At 40.6% G+C, this 25,219-nt stretch overlaps 1 protein-coding gene across 3 annotated transcripts in view; it reads left to right on the forward strand.

Annotated features, from left to right (window-relative positions):
* Nucleotides 1-8,377: 8,377 nt before the first annotated feature.
* plcl5 (phospholipase C like 5) overlaps nucleotides 8,378-25,219 on the forward strand; it is a 64,529-nt gene continuing 47,687 nt past the window's right edge. For 2 of the 3 annotated variants that reach the window (XR_010167618.1, XM_063903410.1), the window contains exon 1: nucleotides 8,378-9,062. Coding sequence is in view for 1 of the 3 variants with exons in the window: in XM_063903410.1 (XP_063759480.1) it covers nucleotides 8,760-9,062 (303 nt within the window). In the remaining 2 variants the exon portion in view is untranslated. Of the gene's footprint in view, nucleotides 9,063-10,172; nucleotides 10,285-25,219 lie in introns of all 3 variants that reach the window. The other variant, XM_063903411.1, reaches the window with a different exon arrangement.

Raw genomic sequence — 25,219 nt, forward strand, 5'->3', positions numbered from 1 at the left:
TTTTCCTGTAGAAGAACAAAAGATTTTGATGTCACTACAAAATAAATGCTATTTTTTGTGGGAAGTCAATACAGTTAATTAAATCAGCGAGCAGCAGAGTGGCTCTCAAGAATCTCACGTGGATTCAGCTGGAGTGTGCAGTATTGTGTGTAGCTGGATCACATACATACACTATATAGACCAAAGTATTGAGACACTCCTCTTAATCATTGAATTCAGGTGTTTCATTCAGTCTCATTACCACAGGTGGATAAATCAAGCACCTAGACATGCAGTCTGCCTTAACAAACCTATGAAAGAATGGGTCCTTCTGAAGAGCTCACTGAATTCAAACGTGGTCCTGTAATAGGATGCCACCGTTGCAACAAGTTACAGCCAAGCATTGGATGGAGTGTTGTAAAGCACACCACCACTGGAATCTGGAGCAGTGGTAACTTGTTCTGTGGAGTGATGAATCACGCTCCTCTATCTGGCAGTCTGATGGACGCATCTGGGTTTGGCGAATGCAAGGAGAACGTTACCTGCCTGACTGCATTGTGCCAACTGTAAAGTTTGGTGGAGAAGGGATAATGTTATGGGATGTTTTTCTGGGGTTGGCCAAGTCCCCTTAACTCCAGTGAAGGTGATTCTTATGCCTCATCTTACCAAGTCATTCTGGAGAATGTTATAATTCCAACTTTGTGGAAACAGTTTGGGGAAGGCCCTTTTCTGTTCCAGCATGACTGTGCCCCAGTGCACAAAGCAAGGTCCATAAAGGCATGGTTGGATGAGTTTGGTGTGGAAGAACTTGTCTGGCCCGCACAGAGCCCTGACGTCAACCCCATTGAACATCTTTGGGATGAAGTAGAACAGAGATTGCGAGCCAGGTCCTCTCATCCAACATCAGTTTTTTACCTGGATGAATGGGCAAATATTCCCACAGACACACTCCAACATCTTGAAGAAAGCCTTCCCTTGAAGAGTGGAAGCTGTTATAGCTGCAAAGGGGTGACCAACTTTAAATGAATGCCTAAGAATGGAAAGGGATAGAGCTCCTGTAGGTGTGATGTGTGGGTGTCTCAAAACGTTTGTCTATATAGTGTATATGAGGGAATCCTTGAACTGTCAAAAGAGATACTGTCCACTGCTTCCAGATGGATACACTGCAACATGTGACTCCAGGACAAAAAGCTTTTATATTTAAACATAACAGTTTGTTGCACTTACCAATACATTGAATGAGGCTCTGAATGATTCAGAAGGTGTGGCCTTGGGTGAAAGGAAATGTTTTTCGACGGCCCTTGCTGTCTCTTATTTTGCATTGAAACCCATCCTACAGTGCCTTTAAAGAAACCCCAAACGATACTTTAATATAAAATACATGTTACTGTAATAGCTTCACATAACAAGCCATTGGAGCTTTTATCCTTTCTGTAGAGTATTGTTTTTAAAGCATGTTTTGTAAAGATTAATCAGTATCTTACAAGCAGTCAGTCACCTATTTCCTCCCATTTTGTGCAATAGTAAGTAGTTTCACAATTAGTGATATATTACAAATGGTACAGAGTGTACACTAATGCCCGATCAACAAAAAAGGATGTTCAATTTACACAAATACTGCATAAGCCCATAGATTTGAAAACCATTCATTAAAAGATTGCAGTTGTAAAAGGAAATATGTGCATGTGGAAACCTCTGACATTTAAGACTTCACAATTGTTTCTTGTGGGGAGGTTTGTTTTCAAGCTATACAGTAGCACATGAATGCAACATTCCTGTGTGCAAAGCTTTTGAAAGCTAATGATCTTCTTTCACCAACACACTTTAAGCCAGTGGACGATTCTCAAACAGGAACATTGAGGATACAATGAGGGTGCTAAAATGTGTACCAAATAAGGAATACACTTTGTGAAAAAACATGAGAGAGGTAAGCATGATGCAAACCGGAAAGATAATCATTATTATTATTTATTCAAATACAGACCAAGCTGATGGTCACACAGTATGCTCTTAAGAAGCTCACTTCTGCCACCTGGTGGATATTACAAACATCACATGTTCTGTGTGGATTTGAAGTCAAATGTTAATTACCTGCCCGGTGTCATACCTGGGAAAGGAGTTAAGAAAAATTACTTTGCATTATAATAATTTCAATATAATGTTACCAGTTACTGCTTCAATTATTTGTATTAAAAGGTTATACTTCGGCTTTTTAGAGACTAAAACAAATTAGCCTAGCCTATGGTTGATTATTTACAGCATGCCAGTCTTTATTCATACATAATCTGTTAGAAACCATGGCCTTAGCTGAAAGTGTGCTCGGGTCAGAGAGTTTACGGCAGTGCAAGGGGCTCCTACAGGTCAGTCAGGTGGTTACATGAATACAAAACCTGCATCCATTACAAAGGCTTTTAAAATAAGATGAGAGCGAGCATGGTTAGCACCTGAACTGTGTCTCATAGAAGAAGTAGGTCCTAAAACAATTTACCATATTTTTTACTATAACAATATTCTTAATAGAACAAATTATCCGGTATCCCTTTGGATCAAAATGACCTTATTTCAAACTAAAATGTGGTTAATTTGTTTAATAATATTCTGAATAGCAAAGCAGATTGTACAATGATAACAATATAATAATTAAGATTTAAGAAAGGATGAATTGTAGTTTGTCAAAAAATATAAATTATACTATAATAAATAAGCATCTAGAAATGCTTGGTGTAATACCAAAGTAGACAGTAGAATCTATAAAACAAATTATAATTGAACAATGTTAGGTTATGGTAATTGTGAGAGAAATAAAGTGTGTTGTTCCTCATCACTGCGACAAGTTTTGTAATGGACACATATATTTTCTTTTTTGCGGCCGTCTTGGGGCTCTATGTGTTTGAGGGCAAGAAGCTCATAACCAGCTGGATGGAAGGACTACTCTTAATGCGTATCTATTCAGTATTTATAATTAGAAATTGTTGTATTTTATTTTCTGCTGACTCAAGGACGTTTTTATCAGTATGCACAGTTTCAGCTGGTTATTATCCTATTGTTCCTAGCCTTGGTTTGAAAACATCTCACACATTGAAAGCATGTTTGGGGAATTTCACAATTTCACAATCCCTTTACTCCAGAAATAGAGGGAATGTCCTGCCAGGCTCATTGACTCTCCTTATTTTAGGGTCTGAATTGTATCTGACTGTATTTAATAGTTTAAGTCTTGGTGCCAGCCTTACTTTTATCATCAACATAATGGTGGGCATTATTTCACAAACAATACTGGTGTGTCTTTAAAAACTATTTTGTAGTTGAATGTAGCTTTAGACATTTTGTCTTGAAAACATGGACAGTTAACACTGAGTAGTAGCATAAATATAACAGAGATATTGATAACACAGTACAAAAGTGTCCTCCATTTCTCATTTTAGTATGAAAATCCACAAATAAAAATAAAAAGAAGATTCAAAAGAATCACTTCTTTGGATATTTGTATTTTTTATTTATTGTAGCTCATTCGATCATGTCACCACCAGGTGTCAGGAAAGTTCAGTGGATCAGACACACAGCCATGGACTGACTAGAAATAATATGGGGTGAAATAGAAGCAGGATTTACACAAAAAACAACGAGTACTTGAATAACAGCAACAAACGTAGTTTGGATCAAATACACAGCTAGAATAAATAAGGTGTAACGATTGTAGGGTATGAATAAAATGCAATTGTCAGACAACAGCAAAGATGGAGCTGACTGGCATCCTCCCTTTTAGGGTATCCAGCTGTATGTATGACTTCACAGGTGCTGCTAATACAGACTACACAATTACATTCATTAAAAAAAACAACAACATATATTTGTCCTGCTTTCTGCTCTAATAATTCACTTAAAGTTGTAGTCTGATCATGCGACCCATGTAAACCATGGCTTTCGTGATATTTCGAATAAATAGACAATTGGCAGGAATAACAAGTTTTTAGCATCAGTACTTATTTAAAGGAAATGCCTCTCCAAATCCTGTCTTATGTGTATCTTCTCCAATGGAAATCACACACTTGGCATTGACCTGCCATTCAGTCTTACATTTTGAATGGTTTCTTATTTTTATTAAGCTGTGTTGATGTATGTTAATATACCATTAAATCAACAAGAAATGAAAGAGCATCCAGGGAAGCAAAGACACAATATAATTCAGTTTGAACACATACTAGCAATTTGGATCTAGTCACATATAAAATGAACATGTTTTAATGACATCATTTGTATCATTAAAACACACATGATTCAAAATAAAGACCTGCTTTCCAACAAAAGTAATGTGAATAAATCTTATATATTATCATGAAAAAGTGTTAGTCCCTGTATTGAATAATGGACAGTACATTTAAATAATAGATTCCTGTCTAATGTTTTCATGTTTGGTTGTGGTTCCTGTTTATCTAAAGGATTTCATGCAAGGTTCTTGTTGGTCTGATGATCACATGGGGAGGAGCAGGAAGTGCGGTGGCAGAGCTCAGGAAGACCCACCCTCCGCTCTCCGGCTGTGAGCAGCAGGAACTTCCTCTAGACATTAGCATTCAAATGTAAAATTCACACACATATCTGTGACAAGTAGATTTGTGTGGTTTTAATTTCCCCCATGCAATACCCCAGCAAACATCCCCACTGTGGTAAAGTGTGGGTAGGGGCAAACCCACACTGATCCCATCTAGGCCCAGGAAGCAACAGGACCACAACATCTCCTGTGTTTGGTTGATGGGTTGCAAGCCAGGCTTGAACGCTTGCTAGAGGCTGGGACAAGGAACAACAAGTGTCAGCACAGAGTGCCAGGACCACAAAAATCTAGCAGAGAATACGGCAGAATTGGTTTAAAGTCAACCTTTTAAAGTTGTTTTTTTTTTATATTCTCTTTTAATGTCTTCAAAATCCTTCAGTATGACTGAAAACCATTCCTGAAAGCCTATTTTCTCTTTCTTTGATTTCAAGTGGGTTTATTTTGCTCTCCAAGAGACTGTCAGAACAGAGTACCAGCACCACAATGACTGTTTTCTAACTGGACCGCAGCAAATTGAAGTATGTCCATGAGTGAATGAGTGAGCATTTGAGAGCTAAAATTACACCTTTGGTCGGTGATGGGTATGAGTTGTCCCTTTTCCAAAATGATCAGGTCCAACAGCGAATCTGCTGTTAGCACTTTTTCTTTTGTTTACCTAACTAGGAATACCATCTTCCTTTTGGATGTTCAAGACACCCCAGTACAGGCAGCTCTTACTCCAGCTATACTATAACATAAGGGAAAACAAAAGCTGAAAAATGGGGTATTTCGGAAAAAGTGAACTATAACTTACACTGAAGAATAAGTAGAAATAAAGGTTTGAGGGAACACATTGAAAAACACTTGGCTTTCTACAAAGATCTTGTGAGGTAATAAATCCTGAAGGTTGGACCAGGTGACCCTGACTTCTATTCCCCTGTAGCAACCCGGGATTAGGAGATTGATCAATAGCCGGCTGTCATCAATAAGACGGCCTGGCTCCTGTTGATGGGCCTGGTGGGAGGAGGGGGCCGTTAGAGGCCTGAAGGTATGAGGATGGAGATCCATTGGTCTGATGCTGACAGCTACTGCAGCCAAGGGAGTCAGGAGGGAGCGGTGCCTAACTGTAGGCATGGCTCACATCCTGCCACAGGAAACTAGAGCAAACCTCGATGAAAAACAACAGGGGTGTTGTTTTAGGGTGACACTGCCATGTCAGTGTTGAAGAGTGCTGATACAGCCATGTGTTACGCGTTCTCTCTCACTTCCTGTCTTATTTTAGCTTTTCTAAGCTTTAGTAATGTAATGCTTTACTGAATACACAGTCTGAGTGGGTGGATGGAGAGGCCCACAAGAAGACTGACTGTGGTCACATTTTGTGGACTCATGTGAACTAGACTCCCCCCCTGCTCCCGAGTTTAAATCCACATGGAGCCAATGTTTGGAGACTGGCCGTCAGACTTTACATATTTCAGTGAGACAGCTGGACCAGGCGGGGAGGCTTTTAATGTAGAACCTTTGCTGAATTATTTCTGAGAATGCATAATACATGATCCTGGAGATCACGAAGGAAGGAGGGGAGGGGGAGGGCATGAGATTCCAACCAATACCAGCAAGCATTACATTCCTTCATTTTCTCCTCTCCTCCGCTCTGTCACGTCATACATTCACAGATGTTAATAACTTCTCCCTTTCACTGTCCTACCCATCCTTGAGAAGTATCTGGGCTCCAGCAGTACTTCTGGATGTCATTCTCATTCACAGGACTCAATGTGATTAGAGAGGCTGTGTTTTGGCTGCAGATTAAGCCAATTATCACGACCAAGGAATATATCCATGTAGAAACACCCTTGAACAAAACCCATGACTTCTTCAGAAGGTCTTGACCCCTCTGACAAAACACATCCGATGACTACATACAGTTTACAGTAATCCCCTGTGTGTCATGTGGGCGTTGCTATTTAACAGAAAACAATTTCCCTATTGTTTGCAGCATTTACTCAAGTCTGTCTATGATGTAAAGACATCACTTTGGCTCTCATTAGGCTGGACATATTTGACAATTATAAACAGACGCCGAGCTCACGCTCTCTGCTGCACATGACTCCTGTCATACAAATTGACTGTGATTTGATTTGCTTCCTCAGTGGGTTATAAATGGGGTTGAATTTTTCCATCTTACTGGCCATGTCTCATCTGATGATAGGTTTGCCCTGACATTAGTTGTTGCTCAGTTTTTGTAGCTCATTTTGGCTTGCCCTCAGACGATGTTCAGTTTGTGGTATGCAAAACATGTGGTAGCTTTCTAATTTTCTCTGAATGCAACAGTAAATGACTCGGACTAATATTTACTGTCTCCATGTTGTTTCCTTCTGCTGATTGTCTTCAAATCAATACCTAAGGAGAGGGGAGGAGAGCAGTCTTGCATTTTTGATGAAGAGTGATACTGTGAAATTACAGAGTGTGTTACTATTTTCCTTAGCACGTTTGACATGCGAAGACAGTTTGTAGTGTAGCAGATGTGAGCTGGATCTAAATCATTAAAGCAATACAATAGCACGTTCAAGAGGAAAAATATCTGTCTTTTGTCTTTACTAAGGAACTGTACTGCTGCATTACATTTGAAACAAGGGCATACTGTGTCATTCATATAGCACCAGAAGTAGCCAGGCTAATTAAAAGTCAAGTTAATTTTATGATTATAGATTACATATCCGAATTTAGCATACAAGGCTTTATAATACAACACTGACAACCTCAGGAGGAGCTGCGGAGGAGTCATCACTCTTTCAGGAGGAATGGACATGAATTACATGTAGTATGTACAGAATAGTCATGAACATTGTCAACATATTAAACAATCATGGGGTAGTTGTTGCTCAGGGTTGTACATTTTACAATCCAAACCTTTACAATTAAATATGTTTGTATATCACACTGCGGTGAACTGTCCATCACTTTCTCCTGAGAAGCCATATTTATTCAGATCCTTTTTTAAGAGGATAAAGTAACATTCTAGTAAATCAGCCCATAACAAGCTTCCACACAGGGGTGTCCAAACTTTTTTCACCGAGGGCCACATACAGAAAAATATACAGAGAGCTGGGCCACTTATAGAGGTGAATATTGCCTCATAAGTTAAGTTATAAGTTAGCAAAACAAATCAAATGTAGGTGAATAATGTGCAATACTTTCAAATGGTTTAGGGAAAAACTGCCTACATCCCGTCTCTCTTTAGGGTTTCATTTATTAAATTTTGTAAATATGAAGGTTAAATTTCAAGCTTGTTATAGAAATAATTTATTGAGGTTTTTTTTTATCAACTAAGATTTGTTAGAAAATGTCTTAAATTCTAAATGACTGAATTTATTTGAAAATTGGGCTCATTAATATATTTTAACATATATATTTGAGAAGTACAATATAAGACAAGCAAAAGTTTAATTTGTGGGCCATATTCTATTACAATTTGCTGATGGCAGACTCAAAATGGCCTGCGGGCCGCATTTGGCCCCCGGGCCGTAGTTTGGCCACCCCTGCACTAGAAGAAAGTGAGTATCTATGGCTGGGCTTTCTAGCGCCCTCTTACGGAGGGCAGTTAGTTTGTGGTTGAGTTACAAGCTCTTTGGGGGTATTACATCTAAGATAACTCTGATACAAAGAGAGCTTAGAGTGTACAATAAATATTCTAATGTGTGGCCATGAACTCACACTTATTCAATAGAGTCTGTTTGCTATATTGGAAGGATGCGCGCACGTCAATTGAGATTATGGGTGTAAGTATACATGCACGCGCCCGTGAGAACATGCGTTTTGGGGTTTATTGCGGTTGCGCTCTCGCTGTCTTGAATTTGTCCCGCGGATGCATGAGAGGGGAAGCAAGCAGAGCAAAGTGAGCAGGACGCGAGGCGCTGCGCACACAAGCGGACGTGGTGAGCAGAACAGATTTTTCAGGACCAGGAGACGAGAGTGCAGGCTGAAAACACAAACGACAGCAGCAGACCCTCAGCACAAGTCTGTTTTCCAGTTTTGAGCACACGCCTCCAGAAAGCTAATCGGGGGAGGACGCGTGCGAGGTCCACAGTCTGCTCATTAGCTGCCCGGCTTCAGACGCTGCGGTGCTCCCCATGATGGACCAGCTTTGGTGATCCTGAGAAGACCAGCCGCCCTGGACGTCAACAAGTCCACAGTGTTTGAGAAAATGGGCCGTTTTTACATTGAGGAGGGGAGGGCATTGCTGTAACACCAGCGGAACATGGCAGGGGTACACGCTTCAGATGTTGTGTCGGGACATTTTATGGATCCTACCCTCGGCTCCCCGCCAGCCCAGGGCGCGACTGATACACCGGGAACCCCCGGAGAAGCCGCCGGTCTGGCTCTCACCGGTACCCGGGCGTACTTGGAGGTGTCGGCCGCTGCCCAGGGGTACGGGGCCGAAGGAGTTTACACCAATGGACGGTACAGGGATCATGGCAGTCCAAGGATCGGGAGTGGCAGCCGTGATAATTCCTCCGAAAGGAGTCAGGGAGCTGGAAACGTACCTTGCGGCATCATGAAGGTTGGTTGGTTCAAACACTTAATTCTCCTCGTTAACGATTGTCAAGGTGACACAAGGGGAATTTGCTAAGTGACTGTGCCACACAAGCGCAGCAAAGCACGAACATGCTGCACAGTTACTTAAACTCTAGTCCAGACACTTCCAGGGGTTCTGCTGGGTCCCACAAAAAGGATTTTGCCCAAAGTTAAGAACAGAGAGATAATGAATGAGGGGATTATCCCAAATGAGACTTAATGTCCCCACTTATAGCAACAACAGCAATATAATACACTCATCAAGAAGTACTCATGGTAAGCTTTACTTTGGCTCTGCTATAGTTTGGGTCCTTCACGTGTGAGGTATGATACATGTCAAACTCACTTAAAATAACTGACACTTTGACATTAGATCAGCCGAGCATCTTTACTAAGTAATATCTCATCCTGAACTGAAGCTAAATGAGCCTGATCATTTGCTTTATTTAGATTCAGTTGCTAAAGCTGCAGCCAAAACAGTGTATTTGTAATAGTTTTTGCTCAGGTATTACTTTAACATTCCTCTGCTGTGAAGATGTGTAAATAATAATAAAATGTTGTGTATAGTTGCCTGTACATGCAGGGTTAATTCCTTTAACACTTGAAATGAAGAAGTAATAGTAGGTTTGGTCGAAACAGATGGTGCACAGCATTCAGTGTGCTTTGAAACTTTTGCCTATTATAAACCTGATTTGTGGGCCATCTCTCTCAATATAGCTCTTCGAGTAATGAATCGTGTGGTGTTCATATTTTTAATGCTCGCCCAGCTTTTATTAGTGCTCCCATTACTGGAGGTTAATTAACTGGTCTTCCACACACTGACATAGGCAAGTTTCCTCATAGATTTATGAAATGTTACCCTGTGATATGCTTTTAAGTGCACACATATGCATTGGTTTTACAACTCTGTGTGCTATCCGTCAGCATGACAGACTGCATCATGTGGTCCTTGGCGAGGAGATGCAAGTATTGCGTAGGTAGGACACACTGGAGAGTTTCTGTCATATCAGACCTAGTTTGCTTAGCAACTGACACAAAACACCGGCTAATTCTTTCTTCTCCCTTTATTGGATTCCCTTTGGCTTTTGGCAAACAGCGCATCCTCCGACAAACAACGTGAATGGACGCAGACACAAAATCATGAAATATCACATGTCTTGGAAGCACTATATCCCTCCTCTCCCTTCACAACCATCACTCCACCTCTGGTAAGCTCACGAGCCAAAACATGACAGGAGAGCTGGGGGGGGGGGGGGAGTGGGATTGTGCTTTCTGAACGTGATTGATAACAATTCTTCAAAGACTAATTCTTTGAGTATCGTCTTCATATAACGTTGGAAAGTGATCCTGCTGAGCTTTGGCTGGCGCAGTGTGATGAAGCGCGGCAAATTCTCTTATATTGCCGCCTAAAATAACCAGGGACCGCTCTAAAAATGAGTGCACGAACACATTTACTGTACCTGAGGCTGTGTAGATGTGTAGTTTCCAAAATCAAAGCAGTGATCTCACCACACTGGAAGGGGCAACAATCTGCTCGATGTATTGTGAATGCAGAAGAATCCGCATACTACAGTCATTTGAGCGTATTGAACGGCATGATGAGTCTGTAGACTCTTCTCACTCGAGTGTGACCTTGTACAGTTTGTGTTTAATGACCCCAGTTGTGATATAGCCTATTGTGTTCAAAGTAAACCGACAATTCCACATCTCTTCTTCTTATGCGGATGACTGCTCTTTGGCTGATAACTAAACCGATGCAGGGAAGCTGGAATTCCCTTATTTTATGTTTCAGCTGCACTTCAGACAACTCTTTTTGAAATGACTTTAATTCAGTCTCCTTTACGGGGGCAGTTTGAAAGGAAAAGTCCTTCAGCTAAATCTCTTTAACTGTTAGTCTGTTTTATGTTGATCACCTTGTAGAGCAGGTTTGGGCATTTAACAGACTCAAGGTGAGCCTGAGATTTGACTTCAATATTGTCTGACGTTCAGCACATGTCTGGGTACAGTTTGATTTCCCTACATTGCGCGTAAGGGCCACAAAATGTTACTGTTAGAGCAGAGCATGTTGGGAAACCAAGTCAGCCCTTCTGTAGAGTTGCTCCACGTATATATTAAGCACAGCCACACTTGTACACTTGAGCCATGTTTTCTGTGTGTGTTTTGAGTGAAGGTTTCAAAGGTGAAGGGGCCACAGTTCCGTGGGAAGCAAATGAGCATCACCGCACTGCATTACCTCATTAGCTTGGCCCTCAACTGGCACATCTTAGACGAGTGGAGTTTGTGTGTCTGTCCCTTAAGCGGGCGTGCAACTTTGTCCTCTTGCCATTTTCCTCAGCGGGTTGACAGTGTCATGGTGGAGAGGCTGCAAAGTGGCTAGAGGGAGGGTGTGTGTGTGTGTGTGTGTGTGTGTGTGTGTGTGTGTGTGTGTGTGTGTGTGTGTGTGTGTGTGTGTGTGTGTGTGTGTGTGTGTGTGTGTGTGTGTGTGTGTGTGTGTGTGTGTGTGTGTGTGTGTGTGTGTGTGTGTGTGTGTGTGTGTGTGTGTGTGTGTGTGTGTGTGTGTGTGTGTGTGTGTGTGTGTGTGTGTGTGTGTGTGTGTGTGTGTGTGTGATGCAGCCTTGTTATGCAATCTGGACTGTGGACAGCTGCAAGCCTGGCTCCAGCCTGGCTGCTAGGCGGAGGGAACTGACAGCCAACACAACCAGGGACGGAGTATTATTTGATGAGTTTAGGAACGATGCTATTGTTTTATTGCATCTCTGCCATGCATTTCCATATCATTTTTTCTTTATTATTCCTCTTTTAAAAATCCTTCACCTTAGCAACATTAAAGATCAAAACTATATTTTCAGAGATGAACAAGAACAGTTCAAGCTCGAACGTAATCCGAAGAGAAGGAAACACAACAATGATGTTTAAGTGTCCATCAGGGATGGAAATCAATAAGGATCACACGGTAATCGGCTGTAAGGTCCTCTCTCACATCCACCCCTGCACTCTGCCTCCATGTGTGGCAGGATATCAATCCATCTTCCAATCCTTGACCTCATATAATAGTTTAGGAGCCAACATGACCCAGTGTGTCGCCTTATTAGTGTACTGGGTATCCAATAGGAGACATGCATGATTGGCTTATGGAGGGGTCAGTCCTGTCGACTGAGAGTGAAGCTTCTGAAAAAGAGAACGTCCTAGAGGAGGAGGTGATACTTTGCTTTTCAATCAGTTTCAAAGGTGAGCGATTCATCTAATTTTTAATCAGGTCAACTAAATTTGGTAGAGGGGAGATTGAAAAAAACATGTTCTTGTTTCTTAAAGGACAGAACAATCCGGAGGTTTCATTTCAGTACACTTGCATGTGCCTCTGGTGAAATGAGACGTGGAAACAGGGCATAAAAAGTGATGTCAAACAAGCACAGGCTGTGATATGCTCTTTCCAATCTCAAACTCATCCACCTCCATTCACGGACCATATAAATAGAAAAAAAGCAGTTCAGTACTGTTGACCACCGCTGGCCCTGATAACAGCTCCCACACATCACGCCAGACTCCACAGAGGAGTGTGTCGCAGTGTTAGAGCTGTCCGTGCAGACAGGAGTGCCCAAGCTTGATGGGCGAACACTCTTTTATTATAGTGCTTTTGAAATCATCCCACCGGGGTTTCAGTGAGATTGATATCAGCGACAGTCACAAGGTCATTTCATCTGAATGTTCCTAGAATCTGGAGGAGTTCTTCGCAATGACCGCCGAGCACATTATAGTATTACAAAATATCTTGTGGGTGGAATAGTAATAGAGGAACTTGTTATAATGTGAAGGTGTTCTCTGGCACCAAAGCATTGATTCTGAAGGAATTGATCGACCCTGTGAAAAGAATAAGTCACTGGGTTCCAAATTTGTAGTGTGACATTAACTGTGACGGAAATTCGTCGAGGCACCACAAATATAGCCTTTGCTGTTATTTTAAACAGCTAATAGCTAGTTATTGCTTCACATCCAAAACAAATGTGAAAATGGAGCTGCAATTGCATACATGTTTTGGACGCTTATCCAAATCATTTAGAATGGTATTATGTAGTTTCCAACTCCCTTTATTAACAATACCACCTTAGATTTGCCCAGACTTCTCATAAACTGACATTTGTACCCAAATGATGATGTTATTTCCTCAATATCCAAAGTGTTTAAACCCACTTTTGTGTGAAATCATTTTGTCAATGAGGAACATTAGGTTTAATGATGTCTGAGCAGGAAGATTAACTTGATAAATTGTCCTGGAATATTCCTTCTCTGCAGCCTATAAATGCTGGATAATGTTGTTTTACATGTTTAAGGCAGGTGTGACTGTATGGCAATTGTTTTATTAATTGGTGGATTCCACACATATATTTAAAGGCCTCCTACTATATTTGAACAATATATCGTAGGGCAATATCTATACAAAACATGTCTGTGAAGTGTTTTGCTCAAAATACCAAACAAATTCCCCCTTGTAGCATGCCTAATACCCCTCTATTTCAGCCCTGTTCCTGAAGTGCTGATTCTGTGACTGTCACTTTTGAGCTGAGCTGAAGCTGGCCACGCCCCTTTGCAGTGTCATGCAGCTCTCTCTCTGTGAACGTTTTCTTCCTGGAGAAAGTCAGCTAAACACTGCCATGACTTAACGCCATGTTATGTTCCAAACCACATCAAGCATTATTTCTGAAACAGTTCTCAGTGTTTACCACTACAACAGTGACATTAAATGTATTATATATACAACAACTCCAAGTCCCTCCTGCAGACATCCTGCTGAATACAAAGACACACAGAGGTGCTGTGGAGGGGATTCAGCTTGCGACTGTATATTGCGGCGATTGGTTGGGACGTGTCACGCGGGCGGAACGTTGCCAGGAGTTCAATGTAAAGCCAGCCCCCATTTCGGTTATGACGTCAACCGAAGAAAATCTGGATCAGCTCGTTTGTACCCCCGTTTTTAGAGATTTGGGTAAGGAGGGAAAGAGAGAGGGTTGTATTTTCTGACCCTTTGTGACTGTACTTACACACCGGGGACACATATTTATGTATAAAAGACAGCAAAAAAGTGCATTTTGCATAATAGGGGACGTTTAAAGTCAGCAGCAACTAGTATATTTTAAGTGAATTAGTGTCAATAGTGCCAGCTGACCAACAAATAAATAAAAAATGCTACAGTGAGATCTTTCAAAAAATGTACTGGTGGAAAAAAAATCATGTAATTTACTGTGGTTTTTTTTCTCTGACATTCCAAAGTTTATTTAAAACCTGTAGCTGTAGGCGATATGTCAGACCGCTGAGTGAAATTTCTCCAGCTGATGGATCCTCCTGCCAGGCTGCTCCGCTCCTGGCTATTGTTTGGCTAATGTGAGATTTGGCTGATCCTCTGGAGGATGTAGGGCCGCTCAGTACGCGCCTGAACTTATAACACTGATTACATTTAGTGGGATCATGTGAGATGATGATGATGATGATGATGATGATGATTAGAATTGGAATAAATGCATATCTACGCCTCACTGCTCATATCACAGGCTTTAGGTAGATTTAGAGCTCCCTCCAACAATGTCGCTGGAATATCATGCATGTCTCTTCAAAGGATCTTGAAGTCATCCCGTGCTCCCTAAAGCCGCTCCACGAACTGAACGGTTTTAGATATTTTTGGAAAACAGAGATCTGCAGTGCGTGGAAAAGGAGGAGGCAGAAGATGCAAAGTGGTTATTACAGACGTCTGGGGTGCAGCTGAATCATCGCTCGCTCTCTTGGCTGCTACTCGCAAAGCAAGCAATCTGCAAATTACAAACATCTCAAACAGGCCTTTTTGCATCTGGATCCACAGCTTAGCGTCAAACAGGGAGCAAAATCATCAACAGTTTTATAAAGGTCACTCACCGACAGAGAGACACTAAGCGCAGGGGCCACACATGCATTCCTAGAACAAGAGTGATTAACATCTCTGCGGAGAGAGTTCAAACAAAGACGAGGTGGATTTATCTACGTCTGACATTTGTATTTGACTTGTTACTGTAAGGTATTCGAGAGACTTAAGTTTCTTTTGTCTCTCCAACATGGTGTTATCACTGGAAGACACCTCACTGAATTTAATATCAGATAAGAGCAGAGAAAAGGAGGGAATCTAAACGATCAGTCACTGTCTGAGTTTCAATTTGTGACATGATATGGAGGCTATAGAGCAGGGGTGTCCACTCTACGGCCTGGGGGCCAAATGTGGCCTGCAAACCACTTTTAATTGGCCCTCAAATGTAAAAGTAAAATCGAATATGGCCCACAGCTTAAACTTGTGCTTTTCTTATATTGTACTTCTTGAATATGTAAAAATAATATATTACATAGTAGTATTCACGTGTTAATAACACCAATTTCAAATAAATTCAGTTAATTAAAGTTGAAAAATGTTTCAAACAAATCATATAATAAAAAAAATCCCAATAACTTATTTACTTAACAAGCTTGAAATATACCCTTCATATTTCCCCTCATTGTAAGCAATCTGAAGCTTCTGTTTTAAGGGATGAGCTGCCAACAAAATAAATGAACCCTATGGAGAGCTGTGGTGTGTCTAAAAGCATATTCAAGTATCCAGAATAATTTACCTACATTTAATTGATTTGGCTCACTTAACTTATGAGGCAATCCCTCAGGGAAAAAAGTGTGGACACCCTTGCTATAGAGGATAGAAATGTTTTGAAGCTTGTGATTTCTCCTTTCCGTCAGACTTTGAAAACCCCCCCCATCATAGAGAAACCACTTTGGTATTTGTGATGAGACCTGAAAAGTCACCCTTTATTTACCGGTAGCAAAAATTTCAAAGCCCTGCTGCTAATTAGCAAACAGTAGACTGAACTAACAGCTCTGACAAGGACTGCGTGTATTTGACTTTCCCTTCCTCTCAAGCTTCCCCTTGTTGAGAAGAAGTTCCTCTTGTCTTGTAGCCGTCCGTGTCTTGTTTCATGGGGGCGGGGTTTTCCAAATTTGCCTTTTTAATCCTTCTTCCTTCTTTAGTACCGTCAAGGATAATAGCTTAAGCTGCAACCTCAAATACCCATGAGTCAAATTGGGACCGAGGACAAAGCAGCTCTTTCAAACAAGAACAAATGCTTTGATTGGACAACACCTGGTCTAGGTTATAGGGTGATGCCTTATGTTGATGACACTGGGGGAAGGGTGTCGGCGTTACACTGTGTAGTCCTCATGACGGAGAATAACCTGTGCAGGACATGGGTTTGACCAGGAGACGATACCAAGAAGGGTCTCCCGGGTTGTCATTTCAAGGACAAGAACACTCCGGTTTGTCAGACTGGAGTAACTGGTGTCTGATGGATGAATAGGACAATATGTCTGCGATAGACCCTGCACCTGGTTCTACTCTGCCATGTTTTTTACTGCCTATAAAACATGCGGCACATCTTCTCAATTGTATTTTCTTCCTCTGGTTAATGTGCAGTATGACAGGAAGGGAATGTAACAGTGCACTCAGAGGAGGGCTGTGTGACTAAGGATGATGAAACCGCTTGCAATCGTAAAAAAACAGTTTAACAAAATAAAAGAGTGACGTGTTTATTAAGAACAATTTTTACTTTCTGACAGCAATTTCAAAATGTTTAATAGCCCAATAATCTAAGATAAGATTTGGGGGAAAAAATTCTACATTCAAGGCTTTTTTTGCTCAGGATTACACAAAAAAAAAAAAAAGACTGGCCGGATTTTCATTAAATGTGGTGGAAGGGCGGAACATCAGCCGAGGACATAGGAGGATCCTTCAACAACCGGGTGGAAATGTTTCATTATCATTAACAATGCAAGATGGGGCGTTTTTGTTCAAAGCATGTGGTGTCAGAATAAGCGTAAAAATTAGTTCCCTACTGGGGAAAATGTATTGGAACAACATGGTGTTTAATGCCCTGAACCTTAAATTACAACATGGACACCCAAGTTCGAAGAATGATTTGCTAATTCAGGAAATAGGACTGCTCGGGGGAGCCTGTGCATGCTGCATTAGCTTTGGCGAAGGTCTGTCATTCTAGTGTGTTTATTTTTTTCTGTCACGATGCGTTGCGCTCGTGCCTCAGGTTTCAAATTCTATGATATTACTTACTGTAAGTGTGAATCCTAGGTTTCCCCCCAGGTAAGGAAGGACATGCAGGAGCTGGAGCAGGCTTAGTTTTTTTGGGTTTCTTTCATTACAAAACTTAATTAAAAAGAGCACAATGGCATGGTTACAGGTAAAACCAGCGGCAATTCTTCATCGGCATCGCTTTATTTACTCAGACAGTCAATCTGTTAGGTTTGGCCTGCCAGAGGGAGCGCGCTGTCTTCACGTCCGCACCATTTCATTCTGCTCCTCCTCCTCCTCCTCCTCCTCTTCCTCCTGCCCAGGGTGGTCAGCCATCTCTGTGCCTGAGATCATAACAGACGGAGAACAATTAGTAGAAACAGGGAGCGGTGTGATGGATGAGTTAGTGTGTGTGTGTGTGTGTAATGTTTGTCTTTGTGCACGTGTGTGGTCATTTTCATTTCATGATATTGAGCGGTGAATGTCGCAACATTCTTTCAAACCGGCTTTTCCTAACCACAACAGAAGACTCAGTCCTTCAGACCTGCTCACTGAGAGGGTACAGAATGATGAGGGAAACCTCTAATGGAAAATAAGAGCAGAGAACTGCAGGAGGGAGGAGGTGATGCAACTTGACCATCTGACCTTTTGGGTGGATCTGGATTAACCCTGTAAGGCCCCCGGTTGTAATTTAACAACATCCCTTTAAGTTAACCTAAAAAAGTTTTTAAAAGACTACATTTACATAGTCAAAAGGTCCTTTTGTTCAGCCTCACAATTCTATTTGGTAGTAAATGTGTTTATAGGTCCTGCCGTCTGGCCATAAACTCAAGCAACTTCCCAATCTCAAAACCAAGCAACATTTCTTTGTTTTATTGGATTTGGATGTGTCAGATTCAAGTAATTAAAATGCCTAAAATATTTGTTTTTGTCATATTGTCTAGAAAATGTACAAATTTAGTTATTGTGGAATACATCTATCACATTTTATTTTGATTTATTTTATTTTACATTGCAATATTACAAAATTTCTCTAAAAATGTAAAAACTAAAATTGCTAATATTTTTCTATTTTTAGGCATTACAGGGTTAAGGAATGTCTAGTCAAGCTATACTTCATCCTCAGTGTATGTCAGACCTTATCATGGGCAAGAAAGGTTCTTCTGCAGGAAAATAAATCACAAACATTGATCGCCTCAATTATCTCATCTTTAAAGTTATTCTGAAAGCTTAAACAGTGCAAGAGGGTAAGGGTGTTTATGGAGGTTTGAAATTCCACGTATTGGAGCTTCTCTTGTGGAGCTACTAAAAAGAAAGCCTCCGTCTCTCTTATGCTGTTTGGTTTCTATATTTTCCTCTTGTCAGGGCGGATGCCATTGTTGTCCCTGGGTTCTGTCTGCTCCACTTTGCTTTAGTTTGTTTTTATTGCGTTCTTCCCCTCTTGTGTTCTGTCCAACCTCAGAACACCATGTCAAGAACAAGAACTCCAACTTTATTTATAGATGTTATTTTCACACGCTTGATTTTCTCTTTCACCCATTGTGAAAGCAGAACAGCTCAAAGTGCAGGCTTTTTGAGGTTTACGAAGCAGAGCAGCCTGCATGTTTGCAAGGTGATGCTAATAGTTATCATTTTTGAATCATCAGTATGCAGTCTCGTAATAGCTGCCGGGTGTAAACCACAATACTCTTTTGGTATGGATGAAAATGTGTATGCAGCAAATCAGAAACTGTTAACTAAAAGCTGGCATTGAATCACCCTTTCTGGTTTTTCTTTTGTAATTGCAAAGTTATTATTCCATTTAATACTTTATTCATTCCTTTTTATATTGTATTCATTATTTTGAGTTCAAAATGTAGGTACATATCTATATATAATTCAATCTGGGTCCTCTCATGAGAACAGGAAGTGAAAAATCCAACACGCATCTTACTGAAAACAACTCTAAGAAATCTGCTGCTTGCTAGAAGCTCAGAATTCAATAACTTATTTGAGCTTTTTGGCTTAAGGGTGATGTTGTTGAACAATGTGCGTCAGTGTGTATGGAGACACTTGTTGTATTCTGATATCCTTTTACCTTTGTGGTCATGATAGGTAAACAAACCTTGCCAGGGATATATGCCTAGAAAATAAAAATAAAACTGGAAAATATCATTGAGGTTAAGCTATTTCCTTCAATCGATTTTCTTTTCATGTTTTCGATGGTTGTGGCATCTGCCCACTAAAAATAAAATACATTTCATGTGCCTTTATTGTTGAGCCACTATGAAAGTGCGACACCTACACAAGCTGCTCTACCTAAAACCTTTCATGGGTTTTGCATATCCACCAGTTGTTTCTGTTTATCCTGAATCTTGTGCATGCCAGATGTTAAACTGGATATTTCTTGTGCCTTTCCTGTCGTCATTCTTGCAGCCTGTGACCCTGTGTGTGTTTCGCCCCGGGGTGTCTTTCTGCAGGTTACAGTGCAGGCACAGGCATGTCACTCAAACATTCCACTGGGTACTCTTCACCCACACACACACACACACACACACACACACACACACCCACACTCACAGTGCTAGTATTTCATCTGTAACGTCAGCTTGTTTCTATGTGGCTTACGCAGAATACATTATTTACAATAGTCTTCTTCAGGGCTCCACTAAATCACTCCTTCACATTCTACAAGTGTGTTTTGAGGTCAGCGAGGCAAAGCTTTACGTCTGGGTGGGTGTTTTTCTCTTCTGTACAGTACACGTGTCTAGATAGTTTATGTATGTTTGCAATACTGTATGCTATGTGGGTAGTACTGAAAGCCCTGGGTCATGCTTGAGAATAAATAAATTATGGGTTTGGGGATTGAATGCTTACAGTAGGTGCCGGGGTCTCATGCAATCTCAGCTTCTATTTGCTCTGGGGTTCGGTCTGACAATGTTCTGCGTATTCGTTTTTATATTTATGTTTTTTCTGATACAGTTTGTGTGTGAATGGGAAGCAAGCCGGGCTTTGCTGTGACTTTGGATCTGGGTTTTATGTGTGTTCTTTGCTATGTGTTGAGGTCTTGAGAGAGATAGTTCCGGTCTCTGCAGTCTGAAATGTGATACTGTGCAGCGAGCTTTCCCCCGGAGCTGGGAAAATAAGAGAGAGGGGAAATAAAAGACCACAGTGACAGAGAGGGAATTCATTGAAGTCATTTTCTTAACGAAAGTGTAGAAGCACAGTTAAACAAGTATAGCCCTACATGTTTTGTAGAACTAAACAAGAAGCATATACTAGAAAGTGTAGACGCTGGCACCCAGCAGCGAACAACCTGTGTGTGTGTGACTGTGTGTGTTTATATGTCTGGGAGGGAAGGTTGGGTTTTATTTTATTTTTGTCTGTCCGTTATTATTTTTTAGCTTACATATGTATTCTGTATTTTGTATATTTTGTAAGTAATCACTGTTATCTCTTTTTTCCTGTTTATGTGCTTTTAGTTATATTATTTAAAAAAGAAAGAAAAAATACTATTGGGATAAATAATTGTTAATAATTGAATAACTGAAACATCTTTTTAAATAGTATTTTTCATATTGCTATCTGAAAGAAGTATAGGTATGGAAAGACTTGGCAGTGTATAAGAAGTCTGTTATGTGGTTCATGGAATCTCAACCCCTTTTTTATGTTAATATTTCTAAAATGGTTTGAATTAATCTCAATAAAAATTTGATCACAAAAAAAAAGAAAGTGGGAGAAAAGAGAAATATGAAAACAAGAGGAAGTGCGATATTAATCATGTTTTGTGCATGCAATCAAAGGTGAAATCAGCAACAGCGCTAATGCCGCTGCAACCGTTATCTTTGCACACCGCAGTGTGACAATTGATGCTGTCTTAATGCTAAACTGGAATGATTATTCCTTCCTCTGTGGTTGCTGTAGCTCCTGCTGAGTCTCTCAGTGAGGAGCAAACACCTTTTTCTTTTGCAGCAAGAGGAAAAAATTAGTCAGGAAAGGGTCGATAAAAGTCAAAGAACAATGGCAAAACAAGTGGTGAAAAGCCCACATGCTTTCAGAACAGTTCTGTATTGCAACCTGCATTTCCTTCAGATTCTTCCCAAAAAAACTAGCAAGAATTCCCTATTCGAGCCCCAATTAAACTTTACTGCCAACCAGTTTTTGATAGCATCCTCATTTCCTAACTTACAGACTACTTGCATTCTGTATTCCTAACACGGAACATGTCGACACCGTGTTTTTATCAAAGTTTGTTTGTCATCGCGAGGTAACGTTGTTGTGATCCGAGACTCTTTGAAAACACTCCTGTGTGGGGTCCATTCAAGGAAACTCTGACCTTTTGACATTCATGAAAAAGAAAATCATTCATGAGCTATGTTGTCGGCAAATCATCCTTTAATTTGTAAAGCGTTATATCACAAACTGCGCATTTTTCATCAGGGGGGTATAAAGACTGAACATCTTAAGTCTTATAACTGCAGTAAAATACCATAATAGTGTGGCTTCTGTAGAAAAACACCACTAATTCACACTAGATATATTCATTCCGTGGTGCATAAAAGAAAAAGTTTGGTTTCCTGGAAACAAATGACTTCCAAAAAGAACATGCACTTTGTAGTTAATGGGCCAAAACATGCCAAATTACCAGCATGGCCCTTTTTATAGGTTCCTAGTGGCAAGGTGTCCTGTTTTCTGTGGGCACCTTATCAATGCCTCTGCGTAATGTCACATTCCAATTTGCCTGAACAGAGCGAGGTCAGTCGGAGTAAGTGGCAACAAATTCTGAGCACAGGGTGACCTATTTGTCAACAGCCTTGACAATTTGTGTGAGAGGTGCACTTGTTGTCATGGGCCTTTTTTAGATGGAAGCAGGGGGAAAGAGTCAAAGAGACGGATCACCGGTCTTTGTCGGGAATCCAGTTTTATTAGTCTACGTACATGTGTGCGACACGTGTCTGAGGAATAGATATGTGCACATCAGGAACTGTATGAGAGTTTGAAAAGGTCACACACTCATGCAACAGGGAAGACTGTTTGGTAATGGAGAATTAAGGTCAGTGTGTATCTCCGATTGTCCGCAGGTGCTGAGACGTGTACACAGCATAGGCCGAAAATAAACACAAGAATCTCCATCTAATTCATTTAGAGCTTACCATTGATCCTTTCTAAGGATACAGCTATTCTTAAAGCATCAAATCCAATTCAATTATAGCCGTTATAGTTGGATAGTGTTCAAATATGTGCATAACAATTACAATACTTCATGCTTCAAAGATTTAGTAATCAGATATTTTACAAGAAGATTTGTATCAGTTTTTAACTGGAGTCAGTGTTCCTGCACATCAAAAAACCTGCCTCATGCTGATCAGCAACGAGCGATCAATGCCAAGACTGCTTTGTTGAACGCTGCTCACCAAAGGGGAGAAAGGTAGAAGCAGGAGGAGAGGAGGAAAGGGGGAGATGGTTAGACATATTAAAAGGCAGAGGGATTGAGATGGAGAAATAGAAGACGTGAGATGGCACGGTCTGTTCTGCAGCTATAGGCCATTAGCACCTTCAGTTGGCAGTAATCGTGAACAGCGAGCACTTGTCCCAGCAGCCCAGTCACGAAGGGGGGCGTTGCAGAGAGACAGCAAAGTGATGCTAGTATGAAGGAAGGGGGTGATGGTGCGATCATGCCATACATTTTGCATGTTCAAGATTCAGTGCAGCCACAAGGGAGCTCCTCCTGTCTTCCTGTCCTCATTTAACCTGAGCTGATTGACCGAAAAGTGGGTAGTGTAGGCCTCATCCCACTATATGTCTGAAAAGACAAAGGCAGCTTTCTCCAAAGTTGTTTCAAACAGACAAATGCTGCTTGTGTGAGGACTGAGCGGACCCCGTTTGCCCTTGGAAGACTCTGTGTCCTGATTTCAATTGAACAGATAAAACAAAAGCTAGAAAATGCATTAATTATGTTTTCCTAAATGTATAATTCCTATGTTTAGACAGAGGACAATAGTTGTCCATTTATTTTCTTGCTTGAGTTATAAAACCATCACAATATGTTAGTCACACAAGTGGTTTAGTGAAATTCATATTTCTAATATAAGATAAGTATTTTATCTATCCCAGTTTGGGTATTTCAGCATAGAAAGACAAGGCATTGTACACAGTCAGATTAAAGAATAGAAATAAACAATTCTAAACGTAAACATCTCAATATAAATAAAATAGCATTCAAAAAGTAGAACATATACATGTTGGGATAAAAATGTACAGTAAACAAAATATAAAGCACAATATTATATAGACATTAAGGGTGTAAGGAATGGAATATTAAATAGAATATAAATGTAAAATGCACAGTGAGAGTTTAAGTCTTTTTAATTAATCTTTTTATTGTTTTCTCACCACATTTGTTGAGAAAACAATAAGGCAAGTTTAGACAAAACATCTTACCACTTCTAAAACTGTAAGCAGGCAATATTTGACATTTCTGCTTTAAAAAATAACTTAAGATGAACATGGTAATTGCGGATTAGTTACCCGTCAATCGGCTTTAGAAATGTAAACACCAGCTAATGAATATAGTGGGTGGCTTTACCGAACATGCAGAGTGAATGTCCTCCACATCCAATTAGAATCCAAATCAAGCTCCTTTCTCTCAGCTGACACGGAGTATGAATACACACGCAGACGTATTAACTGCTAAAGTTTATAGGTTACTGTTGTTGTACAGTTTGACGTTTTTTTAATAAATGTAATCTTTGTGCAAGGCAATGAAAGAGGACGTTAAGAATGTAATATTAGCTTTGAATCTTGCGTGACTCATTCTGGGACATTATAGGCAGATAACTGGACAAAGTCGCTTGGCCATGTCTGCCTACTGAGGGCAAATACAACACCTCTTCCTAAATCAGCCATTATAAAGAGCTTATTGGGAGAACAGATGCTCTACATAATGTTAATTTGATAACATTTATATTTCTTATTTCCTGAGTGTGCAGAAGAGCTAAGATCACAACTCTTGTTACCAACTGAAGTTTGATTTCTGAGGAAGTATTCAAGGAAGATACTGATTGTGTAACGGTTCAGTAGCGCACCCTAACGTAGAACCCAGAGACCAAAAGGTGAAATTTAAAGTTCATCTTTAAGTGTGGCAAAGAGTCAATAGCAGACAGACAGGAGAGGAGAGATAGGCAAACTTATCCAGTTAGGAATCAGGCATGGGGCAGGAGTCCAAAAAGATCAGGCAGGCGGAGAAGCCAGAAGCAAACATGACAAATCTGGCTGAGGATGAATGGGAAAAGGAGAAGTGGGATTGACAGGGAGGTCAGGTGAAAGGTTGAGAGGGAGGGAGTGACCGTAATGGAATGACAGCACTATAATATGTCAAGTAGTGCTGGCGTTGACCCAAGGTTCTCTCTATTTTGTAGCCTCAATGAATGATAAAAAAAAGATAAAAGCTATTAAAGCACCTGCCGATCTTGTGATTTCTTCATATAGAACAAGCTATTTAAAGGCAAGGGGGATGAGCCTGCAGTTAATAATTTAATATTAAACAATTACGTTACTTATTAGATTATTGAAAAATGACAATTCAGATTTCTTTTCATGAATGGCTTTCCTTTTTGCCAAACTCATCCAGACCAGAAAACTGACAACTTAATGCATTGGTTACACAAATGTCAGGACCTTGATGTGTGTGTTTGTGTGTGCCCACTGTCCGAGGGAGCTCTGCATGCCTTCCCTCTCTCACACACAAGCCCCTCCCGACCCCAGAAGAAATAATGGATTAAAAAGCACTTTTCTCGCTATGAAAGTAACACGATTTTCCAGCCAATGACAATTTAGTCGGACAAAACCATATCGACCAACTGAGCCCTAGAAGCTGTCCGCCCTGAAGGCAAGCGAACAGAGCACATAGCGAATATGCAACTTGAATCAGGTCAACGGTGTGAAAGAATCGAGAGAACAGGAAAAAAAAAGCAGACACATCTAATTGATGTCAGTCATCTCCATCACCTTCAGGTAATTAGTATTCACAGTGTATTCACAGACGCCTCACGCTGAGATTGATAAAACTCCCTGAGGGCTTG

This window comes from Eleginops maclovinus, chromosome 16 (assembly GCF_036324505.1).
Source record: "Eleginops maclovinus isolate JMC-PN-2008 ecotype Puerto Natales chromosome 16, JC_Emac_rtc_rv5, whole genome shotgun sequence".
Taxonomy (NCBI): Eukaryota; Metazoa; Chordata; class Actinopteri; order Perciformes; family Eleginopidae; genus Eleginops; species Eleginops maclovinus.